The sequence below is a fragment of the Somniosus microcephalus genome, chromosome 7, assembly GCF_052327205.1.
Source record: "Somniosus microcephalus isolate GS21.2 chromosome 7, FLI_Smic_1.0, whole genome shotgun sequence".
Lineage (NCBI taxonomy): Eukaryota > Metazoa > Chordata > Chondrichthyes > Squaliformes > Somniosidae > Somniosus > Somniosus microcephalus.
Window position 1 is genome coordinate 260,433,235 of NC_140993.1, and position 20,641 is coordinate 260,453,875.

The 20,641-nt window shown below is 42.9% G+C and overlaps 1 protein-coding gene across 1 annotated transcript in view; it reads right to left on the minus strand.

Moving 5' to 3' along the window:
* The window catches only part of fam91a1 (family with sequence similarity 91 member A1), a 74,255-nt gene that overhangs the window by 24,954 nt on the left and 28,660 nt on the right, over nt 1-20,641 (minus strand). The window contains exons 8-14 of the mRNA XM_085993659.1: nt 18,702-18,764; nt 15,424-15,530; nt 11,679-11,717; nt 10,301-10,413; nt 7,315-7,433; nt 6,038-6,150; nt 4,807-4,893 (exon numbers count right to left, since the gene is read on the minus strand). Coding sequence (XP_085849785.1) covers nt 4,807-4,893; nt 6,038-6,150; nt 7,315-7,433; nt 10,301-10,413; nt 11,679-11,717; nt 15,424-15,530; nt 18,702-18,764 — 641 coding nt within the window. The remainder of the gene's footprint in view (nt 1-4,806; nt 4,894-6,037; nt 6,151-7,314; nt 7,434-10,300; nt 10,414-11,678; nt 11,718-15,423; nt 15,531-18,701; nt 18,765-20,641) is intronic.

Below are 20,641 nucleotides of genomic sequence, written 5' to 3' on the forward strand. Positions count from 1 at the left end.
TAGCCCTACAACCCTACAAGGTCTCTGTGCTCCTCCAATTCTGGCCTCTTGCACATCACCTTCGCTCCACCATTGGCGGCCGTGCCTTCAGCTGCCACGGTCTTAAGCTCTGGAATTCCCTCCCTAAACCTCTCCGCCTCTCTACCACTCTTTCTTCCTTTAAGTCGCTCCTTAAAACCTACCTTTTTGACCAAACTTTTGGTCACCTGTCCTAATATTTCTTTGTGGCTCGGTGTCAAATATTTTTCTGATAATTGCTCCTGTGAAGCACCTTTGGACGTTTTACAATGAGAATGGCGCTATATAAATGCAAGTTGGTGTTGTTTACTCCTACATGAACAAGGTAGAGCTGAAAAAATGTGCTTTGGTGCAATTTTGGGCTGGGTACTATAGCAATACTGACACGCTCTTCATTCGGGACTTCAGTTTTACCACACACTGCGTACAGCGGGCAAATTGTGTCAACACCAATGCGTCCTCTATAAGCAGTGGGAACTGTACCATAACTAAACTCGGTACAATATATTATACTGTTGATAAAATTGAGCTCTGTATGGCTTTGCTACATTCTAAACAAAATAAGCACTTTTCTAACGATGAATTTAAATTAATAGTGATTTGAAAAACCTCAATTTTGAATGACTAAAAATTCAGTTATTTCAATTTAATATTTTAAAGCCTCCTCTGTTCTAACAGTTTGCAATCTAAAGCTGTATACGGTATTGTCTCTAGATCTAAATTATAATTATCATTGTCACAGCTGCAAATGTACATGAATACAGAAACTTTGCATTCTAATCAGCTCAGAGAATCTTTTTGCTGGTTTGATCGAACATGCAATGATGCCCAACAAAAATAATATATCACATTATAACGTGAATTGAATGTAGTGGGTATGATTAAGAAGTTTGCAGATGGCTTGCATCCCAGGTTGCTAAGGGGATTGGGGGAGGAGATAGAGGAAGGGTTTGCCATAATTTTCCAATCTTCCCTAGATGCAGGGGAGGTGTAAGGACAATCCTGGTAACTACAGGCTGGTCAGTTTAACATCAGTGGCGGGTAAAGTTTTAGAAACAATAAATCAAGGAAAAAAATTAACGAGCACTTGGAGAGGTTTAAGCTATTTAAGGAGAGCCAACACGGATTTCTAAATGGCAGATTGTGTTTGACTAATCTAATTGAATTTTTTGATGAAGTAACAGGGAGGATTGATGAAGGGAATGCAATGGATGTTGTCTGCATGGATTTTCGGAAGGCGTTTGACAAAGTACCACATAGAAGGCTGGTTAACAAAATTGAGGCACATGGAATAGGTGGGTCAGTGGCAGCTTGGATAAGGAATTGGTTTAAGGATAGAAAACAGAGTTGTGGTAAATGGCTGTTTTTCAGACTGGAGGATGGTAGACAGTGGTGTTCCCCAAGGGTCAGTGCTGGGGCCACTGCTTTTTTTGATATGACCTGGATATTGGAATAGAGAGTAGAATTTCTAAATTTGTCAATGACGCCAAACTTGGGCTTGTGGCAAACAGTGAGGATGATACCAATCGATTGCAACAGGACATAGAAAGGCTAACAGAATGGGCAGACAAGTGGCAGATGGAATTTAATACAGAGAAGTGTGAGGTGATGCATTTTGGCAGAAGGAACAGGGAGAGGCAATATACACTTAATGGCACAGTTTTAAAGAGTGTGCAGGGACAGAGGGACCTGGGAGTTAATGTGCATAGGTCCCTGAAGGTGGCAGGACATATTGAGAGAGTGGTTAGCAAAGCATTTGGGATCTTGGGCTTCATAAATAGAGGTATTGAGTACAAAACTAGATAAGTTATGCTGAACCTTTATAAAGCGCTGGTTAGGCCACATTGGAGTTCTGGTCACCATACTTTAGGAAGGATGTGAAGGTCCTTGAGGGGGTGCAGAGGAGATTTACCAGAATGGTTCCGGGGATGGGGGATCTTAGCTACAAGGACAGGTTGGAGAAGCTGGATTCGTTTTCATTAGAGCAAAGGAGATTGAGGGGTGATTTGATAGAGGTGTACAAGAAGATTATGACGGGGTTGGATAGGCTAGACAGGGAAAGGTTGTTCCCACTAGTTGATGGTACAAGGACTAGGGGACACTGATTGAAGGTTTTGGGCAAGAGATACAGGGGGGGATGTGAGGAAAAACTTTTTTATGCAGCGAGTGGTGAGGACCTGGAACTCGCTGCCTACAGAAGTGGTGGAAACGGAGACACTCAATGGGAGATTGGATAAACACTTGAGGGAAATAAACTTCCAGGGCTACGGGGATAGAGCAGGGGAATGGGACTGACTGGATTGCTCTACAGAGAGCCAGCACGGACTCGATGGGCCGAATGGCCTCCTTTTGTGCCGTTATGACTATGACTAAAATCGGCTGTGTGGTTGATAACGAAGAAGAAAGCTATAACAAGGCATGGGAATACACATTAAATGGTAGGACACTGAAGTGTAGAGGAACAAATGGACCTTGGAGTGTAGGTCCACAGATCCCTGAAGATAGCAGGCCAAGTAGATAAGGTGTTTAAGAAGGCATACGGAATACTTGTATTCTATCCCTCGGCTAATAAAGGCAAGAGCAGGGAGGTTATGATTGAACTGTATAAAACACTAGTTAGGCCACAGCTAGAATACTGCATGTAGTTCTGGTCACCACATTACAGGAAAGATGTGATTGCACTAGAGAGGGTACAGAGGAGATTTACGAGGATGTTTCCTGGACTGGAGAATTTTAGCTATGAGGAAAGATTAGAATGGCTGGGTTTGTTTTCTTTGGAACAGAGGAGGCTGAGGGGAGACCTTATTGAGGTGCATAAAATTATGAGGGGCCTAGTTAGAGTGGATAGGAAGGACCTATTTCCCTTAGCAGAGGGGTCAACAACCAGGGGGCATAGACTTAAAGTAATTGGTAGGAAGTTTAGAGGGGATTTGAGGGGAAATTTCTTCACCCAGAGGGTGGTGGGGGTCTGGAACTCACTGCTTGAAAGGGTGATAGAGGCAGAAACCCTTACCACATTTAAAAAGTGCTTGGATGTGCACATGAAGTGCCATAACCTACAGGGCTACGGACCAAGAGCTGGAAAGTGGGATTAGGCTGGATAGCTCTTTGTCGGCCGGCGCGGTCACGATGGGCCGAAATGGCCTCCGCCCCTGCTGTATATTTCTATTCTATGATTCTATGAAAATAGTCTTCACGTACATTGCCACACATCATAGAATCTTACAGCACAAAGAAACATAGACGATAGGAGCAGGAGTAGGCCATTCGGCCCCTCGAGCCTGCTCCGCCATTCAATGAGATCATGGCTGATCATCCAAATTCAGTACCCTGTCCCTGCTTTCTCCCCATATACCTTGATCCCTTTAGCCTTAAGAAATATATCCAACGCCTTCTTGAATATATTTAATGAATTGGCCTCCACTGCCTTCTGTGGTAGAGAATTCCACAGGTTCACCACTCTCTGCGTGAAGAAATTCCTCCTCATCTCTGTCCTAAATGGCTTACCCCTTATCCTTAGACTGTGACCCCTGGTTCTGGACTCCCCGACCATCGGGAACATCCTTCCTGCATCTAGTCTGTCTAGTCCTGTTAGAATTTTATAAGTTTCAATGAGATCCCCTCTCATTCTTCTAAACTCCAGCGAGTACAAGCCCAATCAACCCAATCTCTCCTCATACGTCATTCCTGCCATCCCAGGTATCAGCCTGGTGAATCTTCGCTGCACTCCTTCCATGGCAAGAACATCCTTCCTCAGATAAGGTGACCAAAACTGCACACAATACTCAAGATGTGGTCTCACCAAGGCCCTGTACAACTGCAGCAAGACATCCTTGTTCTTGTACTCAAACCCTCTCGCTACGAAGGCCAACATACCATTTGCCTTCTTAACCGCCTGCTGCACCTGCATGCTTACCTTCAGCGACTGGTGCACAAGGACGCCCAGGTCTCGTTGCACTTCCCCTTCTCCCAATCTATTGCCATTCAGATAATAATCTGCCGCCTTGTTTTTGACACCAAAGTGGATAACCTCGCATTTATCCATGTTATATTGCATCTGCCATGCTTCTGCCCAATCACCCAACCTGTCCAAATCATCCTGGAGTTTCTCGGCATCCTCCTCACAGCACACATGCCCACCCAGCTTTGTGTCGTCTGCAAACTTGGAGATATTACATCTAGTTCCCTTGTCTAGATCATTAATATGTATTGTGAATAGCTGGGGTCCAAGGACCGATCCCTGCGGTACCCCACTAGTCACTGCCTGCCACTCGGAAAAAGAGCTGTTTATTCCAACTCTTTGCTTTCTGTCTGCCAACCAGTTCTCTATCCAAGTCAATACCTTGTCCCCAATCCCATGTGCCTTAACTTTACACGCTAATCTCTTATGCAGGACCTTATCGAAAGCCTTTTGAAAGTCCAAATACACCATTCGGCCCACTGTGCCTGTGCCAGCTCTTTGAAAGAGCTATCCAATCAAGTATTTATCCAATATCTTTGAAAATTACTATTGAATCTGCTCCCACCACCCTTTCAGGCAGCGCATCCAAGATCGCAACAACTCGCTGCGTAAAAAAATTTCACCTCATCTCCCTCTGGTTGTTTTGCCAATTACATTAAATCTGTGTCCTCTGGTTACCAACCCTCCTGCCACTGGAAACAGTTTCTCCTTATTTACTCGATCAAAACACCTCATTATTTTGAATATCCAGTGACTTGTGGAATACTTTAAGGCTAATTGCAGTAACCTCTCCCCAACAACAGTAACATCTCCCTAATAACACATACCTTTTCAAGTTCCACAAGGAAGCTGTCCAGTGACTCATCGGATAACTTCCCAACTTCAAACATCGTGACAGCATGGCTCTTCAGGTTCTGCAGAAAACGCAATGAAACATGAACAAAACAAACACACAAAATACAGACAAGAAACTTTTCGCATTAAAAATGCCAAATGTTTGCAGTAATGCCACGTGGAAAATGGCCCAAAATTTACCCTACATTTCTAAATTTATTAATTTGGTGAAAACTAGTTCATGCTATTTAGCAGCTCCAACATACACAACATCAAAATTTCACACAACATCTAAGCAACTGTAGCACTGTAAAACAAATATTGTTGATCTGTGACACTTGGTTCCTTTTCTTTACCACTTACTTGGCGTTGAATGACTACAACATTGAAATTTCATATGTAGATTATTATTATGCCACATCATCAAGTCCCACTCCAGGAACTGGAGCACATGATCACGGCTGATACCTCAGTGCAGTACTTAGGGAATGCTGTACTGTCGGAGGGGATGTTAAACCGAGGATCTGTCTGCCCTCTCGGGTGGACTTAAAAGATCCCACGGCACTATTTTGAAGAAGAGCAGGGGAGTTCTCACCACGGTCCTGGCCAAAATTTATCCCTCAATCAACATCACTAAAAGCAGATTATCTGGTCATTATCACATTGCTGTTTGTGGGAGCTTGCTGTGCACAAACTGGCTGCCGCGTTTCCTACATTACAATATAACTACACTTCAGAATTTCTTCATTGGCTGTAAAGCGCTTTGAGACATCCTGAAAGGAACTACAGGAAACTCTCGTTTAAACGGCACCTAAATATCCGAAATTCTCTATTAACCGGCAAAATTCATACTCTGAAAATAACTTAATAACCGGAAATATTGCCGAGTCCGAATCAGAGTCTCCCGCGGTGGCCGAGTTAGTCAGTGGGGGTCCAAACTGCCACTACTCGGCTTCTTGACGCTGTTGGAAGTCCAATTACTGTACACTGCACATTTCTTGATTTTTTAAATTTTTGTTTGTTAAAAATAGCCTCGATAGATAACCCTCTCCGTCATCCGGAATTTTTAATCAACCGGTACCATCCTGGTCCCGTCGGTGCCAGATACCAAAGAGTTTCCTGTATATTATATATACACACACACACACACACACACACAAGTCTTTCTTATATAATAGTACTAATCGCTATACAACAAGGAAGGAAGATTTTAAGACACTTCACCGGTGAAAGGTTTCCCATCATTAAAAACGCAGTAAGGGTTGAATCAAACAGGAAGGCGATTCGTTTAGTGTGTCCACTGGGCAGGCTCAGACTGCTCACGCTAGCAGTGTCAGCTGAAAATCAAGAAAACAATGATCGCTTAAACCCAAAATAAAGTTATAGACACTCAACAAAGCTAGCAAAATACTTGAATGACCTATCAGCTCTGATCTGCAAAGGGCACGACATATGGAAGTTCAGTGCCAACTCGACTTCTTCACAAAATTTACTGCAGATTTTTTCTGTTCTTCACTTTGCGGTGAAGTGTTTGAAGGCTTGAAAAACCCAAAAGATTAGAAAGCCATTGAAGGACAATGGCCCGGATTTTGCGGTGGTAATGACGCTGAAAGCATCAGCATTCGTCGCCATTACTCCTCTGAAAGGGACAGCAACTTCTGGAATCAACACATGCGCAGATAAATGCAAAAACCCAGAAGCTGCGGTCAGTCATTCCCTGCTCCTCCACAGGTTGCATTGTGGAGCTTCCCAGAGCCGGCAATCAATTCAAATCCTAGTTCCTGAAGAAAACTTCCCCCATTATACTGGAATATCACTGTTAAACCCCCCTGAAAAGTTAAGCCTTGTTGAAAGAGGTGTAACTGGGTTCTGAATGGCATATTGACTGCTGAACAACCGTTCTGGCCCTGAAGAACTAATTTCATATTTGTGGAATGTCAAATATTTCCAATAAAATATGATAATTACATGGCTTTTAATATAATTTTTTTTAAAGTTTGTTTATGATATTTCAGCTTCTACCTTAATCCTATGTGTCTGTCTCAAACTTTATTTCGCTCTCTAACATTTATAAAAAAGTAAATTATAATCTGTGCATTTTACTTCCTGGTTTGCTGTCTGAGAATCCTTTAATGTGATTGGTTGCTTAGCCAGCTTGACGCCATCACTGTTGCTGGACGCTGGAGATTCATTTGATTTGGCGCCAGATTCAAACTGAGGTCGGGAGAGCCGAAATTCAGGCCAGAGATCATTAGATCTTTGTGGGCAGCTTTCTTGGAGGTCAGCGGCGTTGCTTCGCCGCTGACCACAAATTCCGGGCCTATGTCTTTAAAGTGCCAATCGGACACAGTTTGCTTTGCTTTTAAGTGCAATAGCTTTTTAGGACAAGTTACCACATACATTTTGAGAACAATTATCAAATAAGTTATCTAAATGTATGAACATTGTTCAGTACCACATGTTGTAAATATGATAAAACTAACTCCAAGACATGTACTAACCTATGTCTTCTTGACTAGCTGTATCCGTGTCTGTTGTTGATGACGTTACGTCATGCACAGGACTCCGGTTTTCCGTCCCATCCCACGACAGCAGCATCTTCTGTGGGTCCATTGCACACCTACATGAAGCAACAAAGCACCACTGATATTAACACAGCTTTGGGTGGAGTTCTACTTAAACAACTACAAAGTTGCACACTTGGAATTTGTTATGTGCTCAGGTTTAAAGAATGTTTATTTCACTGAAGAAAATAAGAGATAGAAACTATGCAGAGTGTTTTATAGGCGTTTACTGCAGTAACTGATTACTATAAATCTTGATGGTCTCAAATCTACCCTCCATTTTTGCCTCTTATTTCCAGTGACAGTCAGTGCTGAACACGGGTTTGAAACACATCCATTAAAAACAAGAGCTGGAATTATTAGTGTGTTCTGCATTTCATACTTCAAACACACGACCAGGTGGTACAATACAGACAATATAAATATTCTAACAAATATCTATAGAGTTTAACACAAAAGCAAAATACTGTGGATGCTGGAAATCTATAGAGTTTAACATTGGATGCAAAATGTATTTTGAAAATTACAGGCAAAACAGTGAAAAGGAGGGGGAAGAGAACAGGAAAGGCCGGGCACCCCAGGCAACAGAAAAAAGATAGAATTACAAAAGAAAGGATTTTTAAAAAATGACAAAGAATGCAAATGAAGAACTTTAAATAGCTTGTACAGTGAAGTGTACTCAACAGATATCAAAGCACTGAACTGGGTTCTGACAGCAATGCATTAAACCCCATTTCTTTCAGATTCATTTGCAAAACATTAGCTGATAAACATTTAATTTTTATTTTCCCTGGTATCAACAGAACTGATCAAATTTTGTATTGCAGCGAAAAGATTTTGTAGACAGAAATGCTCTTAAGCAGGATTTGATCTGATAAGAAATTATCTTAAAAGTTCCATAATCTTGTGTTTAATGATTATATATATATATATATATTCACCACTTACTATACTATAGTATAGTAAGTGGTGAATAGCTTCAGCAGCTTAGGACACTCATTCATAAAGATGCAAAATAAAACAAAGTCTGATCTGTTAACATGCCAAAACGAACAGCACTTACCAGGTTTTCCTTCGCCAAATCCATATTGGTGCAAGCAAAAAATTATCAGAATAAACTTCAAAGCATCATCCCATAAGAGCAATACAAACCAACAGATGTAATGCGAAATATCCTTCACTCCAAGGAGCAAAGACTATTTTATCTGTATCTCATTGAGGTATACATGTTTATAGACTGCAGCTTTCTTTTCAAAAGCTAAGTTCCGAGGTCGGGTTCATCTTTGGTGCGGGGTGGTAGCCATTTTCAATTAAGTGATGTCGTAGCTTGTACAATTGAAAGAACAACTTCAAAATGCTAGTGCAGCTCGTTAATGATTAAATGTACAACCATCAAGAAAGACTGAACAGGCTGGGGCTCTTTTCTCTCGGAAACCAAGAGACGGCTGAGGGGTGATCTAATAGAGGACTTTAAAATTATGAAGAGGTTCGATAGGGTAGACAGAGAAGATGTTTCCACTTTTGGGGGGGGGGGGGGGCGAAAAGAGAGAGTCTAAAACTAGGGGCCATCAATATAAGATAGTCACTAATAAATCTAATCAGGATTTCAGGGAAAAACTTCCTTACTCAGAGTGGTGAGAATGAGGAACTCGCTACCACATGGAGTCGTTGAGGCAAATAGCAAAGATACATTTAAGGGGAAGCTAGATAAGTAAATGCGGGAGAAAGGGATAAAAGGACATGTTGATAGGATGAGAAGTAGTAAATAAAGTGGGAGGAGGCTTGTGTGGAGCATAAACACCGGCATAAACAGGTTGGGCCGAATGGCCTGTTTCTGTGTTGTAAATACTATGATAGGCCCTGAGTGGTGCAAAACGGTGTGAAGACGGTGAAAACAGTTTAGTGTGTATTTTATATAATGGCTGCAATTTTAGAAAACACAAGTAGGGCAGAAATTCTTGTACAGAAAACTTTCGATTTACCGGCACCTAAATAACCGGAAATCTCGGTTAACCGGCAAAATTCAGGAGTAGGTTCAGGTAACTTTTATTACTTTTTTTTTTACTCCATTTGTTGCTGTGCAAGGGTGTGGCTGCAGCTGTTGCTAAGCTACAGAGACGCTTGCAACTTGTGCCCATTGTTCTGAAGACAGGGTTTGTTGCTTTATACGGAGCTCTCAGCTCCGTATCTTTTACTATAGCGTTCGGTTATCCGGAATTTTTAATGAACCGGCACCACGTCGGTCCCGTCCGTGCCGGATAAAAAAAAGTTTCCTGTATCTCAAGAAATTCAATTGCTCATTTTCTCTTTATTCTGTGGCCAGGGAAATAATAAATTCCGTAGAATTCACGAGAGAGAGAATCTAGGTCCCAGTTCAGACCTCCCTGGGTGGGAACAGGTTTTATGCTAATGCATCTGCAAAAGTGTGAGCAGCAGCTGCAAATTTCTGAGAAGTTTGTAATGGTGTCCAATAATGCTAGGGGGGTTAGGCAGCTCTTCACCTCTTCAAGATCACTCAGCAGGTTAGAAGGCACCGTTTTAGACAAGGTGAGTGAAGGGAGGAACTATTAACATTGCTAAAGACAATCACAGCACCGCCTACAGGTGTAACAGGTACTGCAGGTGAAGGTTGTCACTTTTAAAATGAGCGCTCCCATTGACAAGCCTACAAAAGGAGTTTTCAATGCACTGAGGTAGAATGTTGTGACTTATCATTTTTAATATGCAATAGATACATTTCTAAATTAGTACTTAGTGAACAATTTTGCTTCAGTGAGCCAACATATTGCTGAGTCTCAAATTAACCCAGATTATACAGGTGAAGCAAGTTTTCATTTCTCACCTTCCCAGTTGAAGAAAATTCACAATCTATAGCTATGTAGAGTGTGATCCGTATAGATTTAGTGCAAAAGCCTTCCCTTACTTTAATCTGTTGACAGATGGAACATTCCTCCATGTTGGATGAAGCTGCTCTGCATTTATCACTTGTCCTTTTCTGTGTGCAAACCCCAGCCGACAGTACATGGACACTGCATTCTGAAGAATCAAAATGAACATTTCCATAAATAGGTCCTCAAATAATGATTTTCCAAAAGAATCACCACCAAATATATCTAAAGGACACATTAGGGTATCTTTTCCTTTCAACGCAGTTCCAGGGATGAAGGATTAGTTACGTGGGCAGACTGGAGAAGCTGAGGTTGTTCACCTTCAAGCAAAGAAGGCTAAGAGGAGATTTCATAGAAGTGTTCAAAATCATGAAGGGTTTAGATAGAGTAAATAAAGAGAAACTGTTTCCAGTGGCTGAAGGGTCGGTAACCAGAGGGCACACATTTAAGCTGACTGGCACAAGAACCAGAAGCGACACGAGGGAAAACTTTTTCAAGCAACAAGTGGTTAGGATTTGGAATGCGCTGCCTGATAGGGCGGTGGATACAGATTCAATAGTAGCCTTCAAAAAGGGAATTGGATAAATACTTGAAGGAGAACAAATTGCAGAGATATGAGGAAAGAATGGGGGAGTGGGACTAACTGGATTGCTCTTCGAAAGAGCCAGCAAAAGACTCAATGGGCCAAATGGCCTCCTTCTGTGCTGTACTATTCTGTGATTCTACAAGACCAAGATGATTTCTTCTCATTAACGACCAATGGAAAATATGCCATATAGCGTTGTGCATTAAATAAAATAATAGAAATTGCCTATGTAAACTTGTCACGCTCTAATTACACCCTCCTGCCAGTGACAGCGCTGCAGTCCCCCACTGGTGTAATTACAGCCGGACAAGTTTTACACGGGTAGTTTCCAGTATCAAAGTGGGCTCGGAAATTTATAATGGTAAATGTTAGACAGGAAATGTATGCAAATGTTAAGTTTTTTAATATAATACTGGGAGATCTCGTGTGGCATTGCTTGCAGTGAGTCAGAGTATTCAATGTTTTATAATAATAGGACTGTTTATATCATGTAGTGGGATAAAGGCCACTGACTTCAGTGACTGAGTAAGTGAAATTCCATTTGTATTAAATGGCATTCCGGAATTTTTACTGGTATTTTAGAAATTCAATTTCACAACTATAAAAAAGTAGTACATATATGTTAATCAAACTTGCTTGCATCTACACTATTGTTCCTTGCAGCATTTTGAAATCTCAAGTCATATCTCTGGAAATGTGAGACAACTTAAAACATCACACAAGCAAAAGTGGAATAATTCTAAAAAAAAGGTTTAAGATTACACTCACCTTTACCGTGTCTGGGGATCTGAACCTTAATTTATACATATGTAAAGCATCATACATACCTTCACAAGGGATAGATCTATTTCCAGCACATTCGCCAACTGAAAAACATTAAACAAATCATTACATTCTTCAGAGATATACTTTCTGAACTATAGGCTCCTGAATTTCTGCAAAGGTTATTCCCACCCATACTGATGATGACTGTCCCTCAATCTTGCCATCTCCCATGAATGAGCAAACTGACCATGGCATCATGGTGAAGGAGACCATTCAAGTGGGGGGAGTGAAAAGGAATGTAGTTCTGGTAGGGGACAGTATAGTGAGGGGAATAGATACTGTTCTCTGCAGCTGTGACCGGGAGTTCCGACAGTTGTGTTGCCTGCCCGGCGCCAGGGTTAAGGATATCTTGTCGCGGCTGGAGAAGAACTTGGGAGTGGGAGGGGGAGAATCCAGTTGCTGTGGTCCACGTGGGAACCAACAACATAGGTAGAACTAGGAATAAGGTTCTGCAGAGGGAGCTTGAGGAGCTAGGATCCAAATTAAAAAGCAGAACCACAAAGGTAATAATCTCTGGATTGTTACTGGAGCCACGCGCAAATTAGCACAGGGACAAACAGATTAGAGGTTTCAATGTGTGGCTCAGAGTGCTATGGGAGGAAGGGGTTTCAGTTCATGGGGCCCTGGCACCAGTACTGGGGGAAAGAGGGAGCTGTTCCGTTGGGATGGGCTCCACCTAAACCGGGCTGGGACCAGTGTCCTGGCGAATCGAATAACTAGGGCAGTAGACAGGGCTTTAAACTAATGAAGGGGGGGGGGGGGGGGGTGTGAGATGATTCAGGAAAGAGTAAATTTAAAAGCAGCAAGAGAAATGTCAAGGCTCTAGAGCAGAGTAGAGCTTTGGGTAAAAATAAGCAGAGGGGGTCAGGAAGGGACAGAGAGTGTAACAAAGGTAATAAGGCATCAGTGACTAAGGTGACATCAGGGAACAATAGAAAAAAGTCAAAGCTAAGGCACTATATCTGAATGCACGAAGCATTTGCAACAAAATAGATGAATTAATAGCGAAGATAGAAATTAATAGGTTTGATTTAATAGCCATTACAGAGATGTGGTTGCAAAGCGACCAAGGTTGGGAACTAAATATTCCCGGATACTTAACTTTTAGAAGAGATAGGCAAAATGGAAAAGGAGGAGGGGTAGCCCTGATAATAAAGGATGGGATAAAGAGAAGAGAGAGAAAGGATCTTAACTCTGAAAATCAAGTAGTAGAATCAGTTTGGGTGGAGCTAAGAAACAGCAAGGGGCAGAAAACATTGGCGGAAGTGGTTTATAGGGCTCCAAACAGTTGTTGTAATGTAGGGCAGAGTATAAATCAGGAAATTAGAGGTGCATGTAACAAGGGTAATACAGTGATCATGGGTGACTTTAATCTACATATAGACTGGGTAAACCAAATTTGCAGTAATAGTGTGGCGGACGAATTCATGGAATGTATGCAAGATAGTTTTCTAGGTTAGTATGTTGAGGAACCAACTAGTGAACAGGCTATTTTAGATCTAGTATTGTGCAATGAGAAAGGGTTAATTAATAACCTTGTAGTAAAGCGGTCCTTAGGGAAGAGTGACCATAATTTTATATTAAGTTCGAAAGTGATTTAGTTAAATCTGAAACTAGGGTCTTAAATCTAAACAAAGCATACTACAGGAAACTTTGGTTCATCCGGAGGTTGTATGTCCGGAAACCTCGATCTACCGGCAGAAATCAGGAGCGGTTTTGTTAGGTTTTTTCTTCTTCGAGGTTTTTTCTTCTTCTCGTGGTTTTGTTTTCAACAGTCGGGCTCTGGAAAGTCTCTCTGAAGCTGTTGCTAAGCTACAGAGATGCTTCCAAGGTACAGGCCGACTGTTTACAAGCTGTTGCTAAGCAACAGTGTTTGTTGTCAGATACGGAGATGAAAACCTCCGTATGCTTCAACATTAACTTTGTATGTCCGGCAGTTTTGATAGATCGGCAACAGCTCGGTCCCGTCGGTGCCGGATATAACAAAGTTTCCTGTACATAGGTATGAGGGGCGAGTTGGCTAAGGTAGATTGGGAAACTATATTAAAAGGTATGACGGTAGACAAGCAATGGCTAGCATTTAAAGAATTAATACATAATTCACAACAAATATACATTCCTTTAAGGCACAAAAACCCCACAGGAAGTGGTCCAACCGTGGCTAAGAAGAGAAGTTAAAGATAGTAATAGATCAAAGGAAGAGGCTTATAATGTTGCCAAAATGAGTAGTAAGCCTGAGGATTGGGAGGATTTTAGAATTCAGCAAAGGAGGACCAAGAAATTGATAAGGAAAGAGAAAAAAGAATGAGTAAATTAACGAGACATAAAAACATTGTAAACGTTTCTAATAGGTATGCAAATAGGAAGAGATTAGCGAAGGTAAACATAGGCCCATTCAAGGCAGAGACAGGAGAAATTATAATGGGCAATAAGGAAATGGCAGAGACGTTAAACTTGCCATAGAGGAAATGCAACAAAGGTTCACCAGACTGGTTTCCTGGGATGGGGGGATTGTCCTATGAGGAGAGATTGAGTAGACGAGGCCTATATTCTCTAGAGTTTAGAAAAATGAGAGGTGATCTCATTGAAACATACAAAATTCTTACAGGGCTTGACAGGGTAGATGCAGGGAGGATGTTTCCCCTGGCTGGGGAGTCTAGAACCGGGGGTCACAGTCTTAGAATAAGGGGTCGGCCATTTCCTAGGAAAAAAACTCTCCCAAAAGTCACTTATAAGTGCACTTTCTAAATCCCAACTGCCTAGCCCTGTACAATTAAAAAAACTCAAATCTCCTCTTAGCCTTCCCAGCTTTAGTGGAAATAGTCCCAATTTCTCATGTCCTTCCTCGTAATTATAATTTCCTATCTCTAGCATCACTGTGGTCAATCTACGCTATTCACTGTCTATAGCCCTAATGTTCCTTCTATAATGTAGCACTCAAAACTACACACAGTACACCAACTGTGGCCTAATAGGAACATAGGAGGCCTGTATACTTTACTACTACTTTTAAACTCTTGCATTCTATATTCCTTTTAATAAAACCCAAAATGAATGACCTGGTTTCAAAACTTCCACTGAATTTCACTACTTTCTAATGTCGTAACAGTATTTAGTTTCTAGTCTAGGACTTCAAAGGAAAAAGTTGCTCATATAACAGGCACACAAAAGAAACAAGTCAGATGACGTGAATATTTCAGGAAAGAAAGCAAGAAAGAAATTGCATTTGTTTTGCGCCTTTTACAACCTCAGGACATCCCAGACTGCTTCACAGCCAATGAAGTACTTTTTTTTTTGTTAAATGTAATCACTGTTGTAATGCTGGAGACACGGCAGCCAATTTGCACACAGCAAGGTCCCATAAACAGCAATGAGATCATGACCAGACAATGTTTGTTTTTTAACCGGACGTTGGTCGAGTGATGAATGTTGGCCAGGACACCGGGGAGAACTCCCCTGCTCCTCTTCGAAATAGGAAAATGGGATCTTTTACATCCACCTGAGAGGGCAGATGGGGTCTCGGAGCAACGTCTCATCTGAAAGACATCACTGCCAACAGTGCAGCACTCCTTCAGTAATAAGAACATAAGAACATAAGAAATAGGAGCAGGAGTAGGCCAATCGGCCCCTCGAGCCTGCTCCACCATTCAATAAGATCATGGCTTTTTTTTAAAGTTTGTGTGATTGCTTGTTTGCACTGGGTAAGAAAATACATAGTACAAGATTTCTACTGTTTGTCTCCCCTACCTCTGCAACATTGGTTTGCTCATCGATAGAAACAAAAATCTTGTAGAGAAGCGTTTCAAAGTAATCACCTTGGACCCGGTTCATCACAAAGCCCTCCAATGGTGGAACTAAACAGGAAGGGAAAAAATTACATTTCCAAGATTAATTTTCCAGCACTCATATAAAGCTTATAAATAGCGGAAACACTAAATTTGAAATTGACAATTACAAAAGGATTAGGTGTTTCCCCAATGAAGGGGCTTTCATAATCATCCCTCCCTCCCCACAGCACAAAACGCAACTTCACGAGAGACCAACCAATAAGAACGTACATAAGAATATAAGAAATAGGAGCAGGAGTAGGCCATTTGGCCCCTCGAGCCTGCTCCGCCATGCAATAAGATCATGGCTGATCTTCGACCTCATCTCCACTTTCCCGCACTATCCCCATATCCCTCGATTCCCTTAGTATCCAAAAATCTATCGATCTCGGTCTTGAAAATACTCAACGACTGAGCCTCCACAGCCCTCTGAGGTAGAGAATTCCAAAGATTCACCACCCTCTGAGTGAAGAAATTTCTCAGTCCTAAATGGCTGACCCCTTATTCTGCGACTGACGTCTGGTTCTCGACTCCCCAGTCTAGAAGTATCTGATTGATGGGCCACAAGTAACTTTTTTCCCTTCCTTTTTCTGTGATCACCCCATGCCAAAAATACTTATCCAATCTTCCCTTAAAAGATGCAATACTCTCTGCCGCTGCCACGCCCTGCGACATCTTTAAATTGTTGAAGCTCACTGTCATGCTTGTGGACTGAACAGAGCTGTTCTGCAAAGCGATCGCCCAATCGGCGTTTGGTCTCCCCAATGTAGAGAAGACCGCATTGTGAGCAGCAAATACAGTATACTAAGTTGGAAGTACAAGTAAATCGCTGATTCACATGGAAGGAATGTTTGGGGTCCTGGACAGTGGGAAGGGAGGTGGTGAAAGGGCAGGTGTTGCATCAGGGCGTCTGGGAGTGGACAAGGTTTGAGCTGGTGCTTGGGGTGGGGAGCCCCATCAACACAGGGCCAGAGGGATGGTCCGCACTCCTGGGGTCTACCCAGCTTTCTACATAGGATTATATAGGATATACGGCACAGAAACAGGCCATTCGGCCCAACCAGTCCATGCTCCACTCAAGCCTCCTCCCGTCTTTCCTCATCTAACTATCAGCATAACCCTCTATTCCCTTCTCCCTCATATGCTTGTCTAGCCTCCCCTTAAATGCATCTATACTATTTGCCTCAACTACTCCCTGTGGTAGCAAGTTCCACATTCTCACCACTCTCTGGGTAAAGAAGTTTCTTCTGAATTCCCTATTGGATTTCTTGGTGACTATCTTATATTGATGGCCTCTAGTTATGCTCTTCCCCACAAGTGGAAACACTCTCTCTGTATCCACTCTATCAAAACCTTTCATAATTTTAAAGACCTCTATTAGGTCACCCCTCAGCTTTTATTTTTTCAAGCGAAGAGAGACCCAGCCTGTTCATCCTTTCCCACCACATTCCCAGGCCACGGGAGCTTCCCGCTGTAATCATTTACACCTCCTCTGTACCCATCTTTTGTTTCTTTACTTGTCCAATTCCCACCCCCTTTTGCCTTGCACCAAAACTGTTAAAACATCTTCCAGTTCTGATGAAAGGACAACAACCTGAAACGTTAACTCGGTTTCTCTCTTCACCGATGCTGCCTGACCTGCTGAGTGTTTTCTCGCATTGTCTGTTTTTAATCCCACAAACAGCAATCTGTTTTTGGCGTTCCTTGAGGGATGAATGTCAGCCACTACACAGAAATCCTCAGCTCCTCTTTAAACAGTGCCATGGGATCTTTCACGTCCACTTGAACATTTAGATGGAGTCTCGGCTTAACAGTGCACCTGGAAGACAAACCACCGCCCCCCCCCCCCCAACCACCTTCAACAATGCAGTACTGCACTGGTGTCAGCTTAAATTATGGGCTCAAGTAGTACTACACAGTGAGGTTTGAACCCACAACATTCCAACTCAAGAGGCGAGAGTGCTACAAATGAGCCAAGCTGACACTGGAGACCAAATTAAGACATTGCTACCAAATCCTTTTACACAATTTAAAGAATTTATATGCTTAAGAGTTTTTTTTTTTATACGTCATAATAGGGACTCAAGTGGCCTGTTGAGAAGATTCCAAAAGAAAGGACATCAACCCTAGGATTCCATCTTAACTAATATTAAACCGCTGGCTTCCTATGATAGATTTTGGAAATTACTTGGTGGGAAGGGGGAGGGAAGAAAAAACCCAAACTAGGTCATGGGGGCAGCACGGTGGCATAGTGGTTAGCACTGTTGCCTCACAGCGCCAGGGACCCGGGTTCGAATCCGGCCTCGGGTGACTGTCTGTGTGGAGTTTGCACATTCTCCCAGTGTTTGCGTGGGTTTTCTCCGGGTGCTCCGGTTTCCTCCCACAGTCCAAAGATGTGCGGGTTAGGTTGATTGGCTATGATAAATTGACCCTTAGTGTTAGGGGGATTAAATACGTGGGGTTATGGGGATAGGGTGGGATATGTGTTGGTGTAGGGGTTACGGGGATCGGGTGGGATATGTGTCGGTGCAGGCTCGATGGGCCGAAATGGCCTCTATCTGCACTGTGGGGTTTCTGTGATTCTGTGATTTCTGTGATATGGCAACACAGTTAATGCATCACAGAAATGGTAGAGCACAGAAGGAGGCCATTCGGCCCATCGTTTCTGTGCCGGCTCTTTGAAAGAGCTCTCCAATTAGTCCCACTCACCTACGCTTTCCCCCATAGCCCTGCAAATTTCTCTTAAGTATTTATCCAATTCCTTTTGAAAGTTACGACTGAATCTGCTTCCACAGCCCTTTCAGGCAGCGTGTTCCAGATCATAACTCGCTGCCTAAACATATTTTTCTTCATGTCGCCTCTGGTTCTTTTGCCAATTACCTTAAATCTGTGTCCTCTGGTTACTGGGTAGCAACGTCTTAATTTGGTCTCAAGTATCAGCTTGGCTCATTTGTAGCACTCTCGCCTCTTACTGGAAACAGTTCCTTTTATTTACTCTATCAAAACCCTTCAAGATTTTGATTCTATCAAATCTCCCCTTAACCGTTCCTGCTCTAAAGGAGAACAATCCACATTTATACCACTGTTAAAATCATCAACACAAGGGATTAATTAATTCATAAGTCCACTCACATCATATGTTCCATTGTAAGGCTAATCATGAGGGTTACCAAAGCTCACGTGAAAGGAACTGCTCACCTGCTATGCAGCTGTCATCAGATATTGGTACATCAAGGTAAATGAAACCTTTGTTATACAAACCTGCAAGGTAAGAGGCAAACCAATTAAATGCAAATAGAAAATCTTGATACATGCTGCATGGAAAACACAAGTGTGCAGTTTTGCGCCACACACAAAAAAAAAAAAAAATCACTTATTGGTTGCAATTTGCTTGGCAACATTAAATAAAAATAGTGAGGTGTTTTAATGTTGAGAAGCTGAACACCCCCCCCCCCACCCCACTTTGGGCATCTCAGATTAGGTATAGCCTGGTTAGACATACAGTAAAGCACCCTCTACTCCTCCCCAACAATCTGTCTTCACTCCAATCTCAGAAGAGGACTCCCTACTAGAGCAGTGTGACATTTTTCCATCTCCATCAGTTATCCTCTGACATTTTATTTTATTCATTTATGGGATGTGGGCGTCACTGCCAAGGCCAACATTTATTGCCTATCCTCAATTGTCGAGAAGTTGGTGGTGAACCGCCTTCTTGAACCACTGCAGTCCGTGTGGTGAAGGTACTCCCATAGTGCTGTTAGGGAGGGAGTTCCAGGATTTTGACCCAGCGACGATGAAGGATCGGCTGATATACTTCTAAGTCAGGATGGTGTGTGACTTGGAGGGGAACTTGGAGGTGATGGAGTTCCCATGCGCCTGCTGCCCTTGTTCTTCTAGGCAGTAGAGGTCGCGTGTTTGGGAGGCGCTGCCGAAGAAGCCTTGGCGAGTTGCTGCAGTGCATCTTGTAGATGGTACACACTGCAGCCACGGTACGCCGGTGGTGGAGGGAGTGAATGTTTAAGGTGGTGGATGGGGTGCCAATCAAGCGGGCTGCTTTGTCCTGGATGGTGTCGAGCTTCTTGAGTGTTGTTGGCGCTGCACTCATCCAGGAAAGTGGAGAGTATTTCATCACATTCCTTACTTGTGCCTTGTAGATGGTGGAAAGGCTTTCAGGAGTCAGGAGGGGAGACACTCGCTGCAGAATACCCAGCCTCTGACCTGCTCTTGTTGCCACAGTATTTATGTGGCTGGTCCAGTTAAGTTTCTGGTCTATGGTGACTCCCAGGATCTTGATGGTGGGGGATTCGGCGATGGTAATGTCGTTGACTGTCAAGGGGCGGTGGTTAGACTCTCACTTGTTAGAGATAGTCATTGCCTGGCACTTTTGTGGCGCGAATGTTACCTGCCACTTATCAGCCCAAGCCTGAACGTCGTCCAGGTCTTGTTGCATGTGGGCATGGACTGCTTCATTATCTGAGGAGGTGTGAATGGCACTGAACACTGTGCAGTCATCAGCGAACATCCCCATTTCTGACCTTATGTTGGAGGGAAGGTCATTGATGAAGCAGCTGAAGATGGTTGGGCCTAGGAAACTGCCCTGAGGAACTCCTGCAGCGGTGAGCTGGGGCTGCAATGATTGACCTTCAACCACCACAAGCATCTTCCTTTGTGCTAGGTATGACTCCAGCCAGTGGAGAATTCCCCCCGCCCCACCCCGATTCCCATTGACTTCAGTTTTAATGGGACTCCTTGATGCCACACTCAGTTAAATGCTGTCTTGAAAGCGAGAGGGTTTGAGTACAGGAACAAGGATGTGTTGCTGCAATTGTACAGGGCCTTGGTGAGGCCACACCTTGAGTATTGTGTGCAGTTTTGGTCGCCTTATCTGAGGAAGGATGTTCTTGCCATGGAAGGAGTGCAGCGAAGAATCCCAGGTTGATACCTGGGATGGCAGGAATGAGGAGAGATTGGGTCGATTGGGCTTGTACTCGCTGGAGTTTAGAAGAATGAGAGGGGATCTCATCGAAACTTATAAAATTATAACAGGACTAGACAGACTAGATGCAGGAAGGATGTTCCTGATGGTTGGGGAGTCCAGAACCAGGGGTCACAGACTAAGGATAAGGGGTAAGCCATTT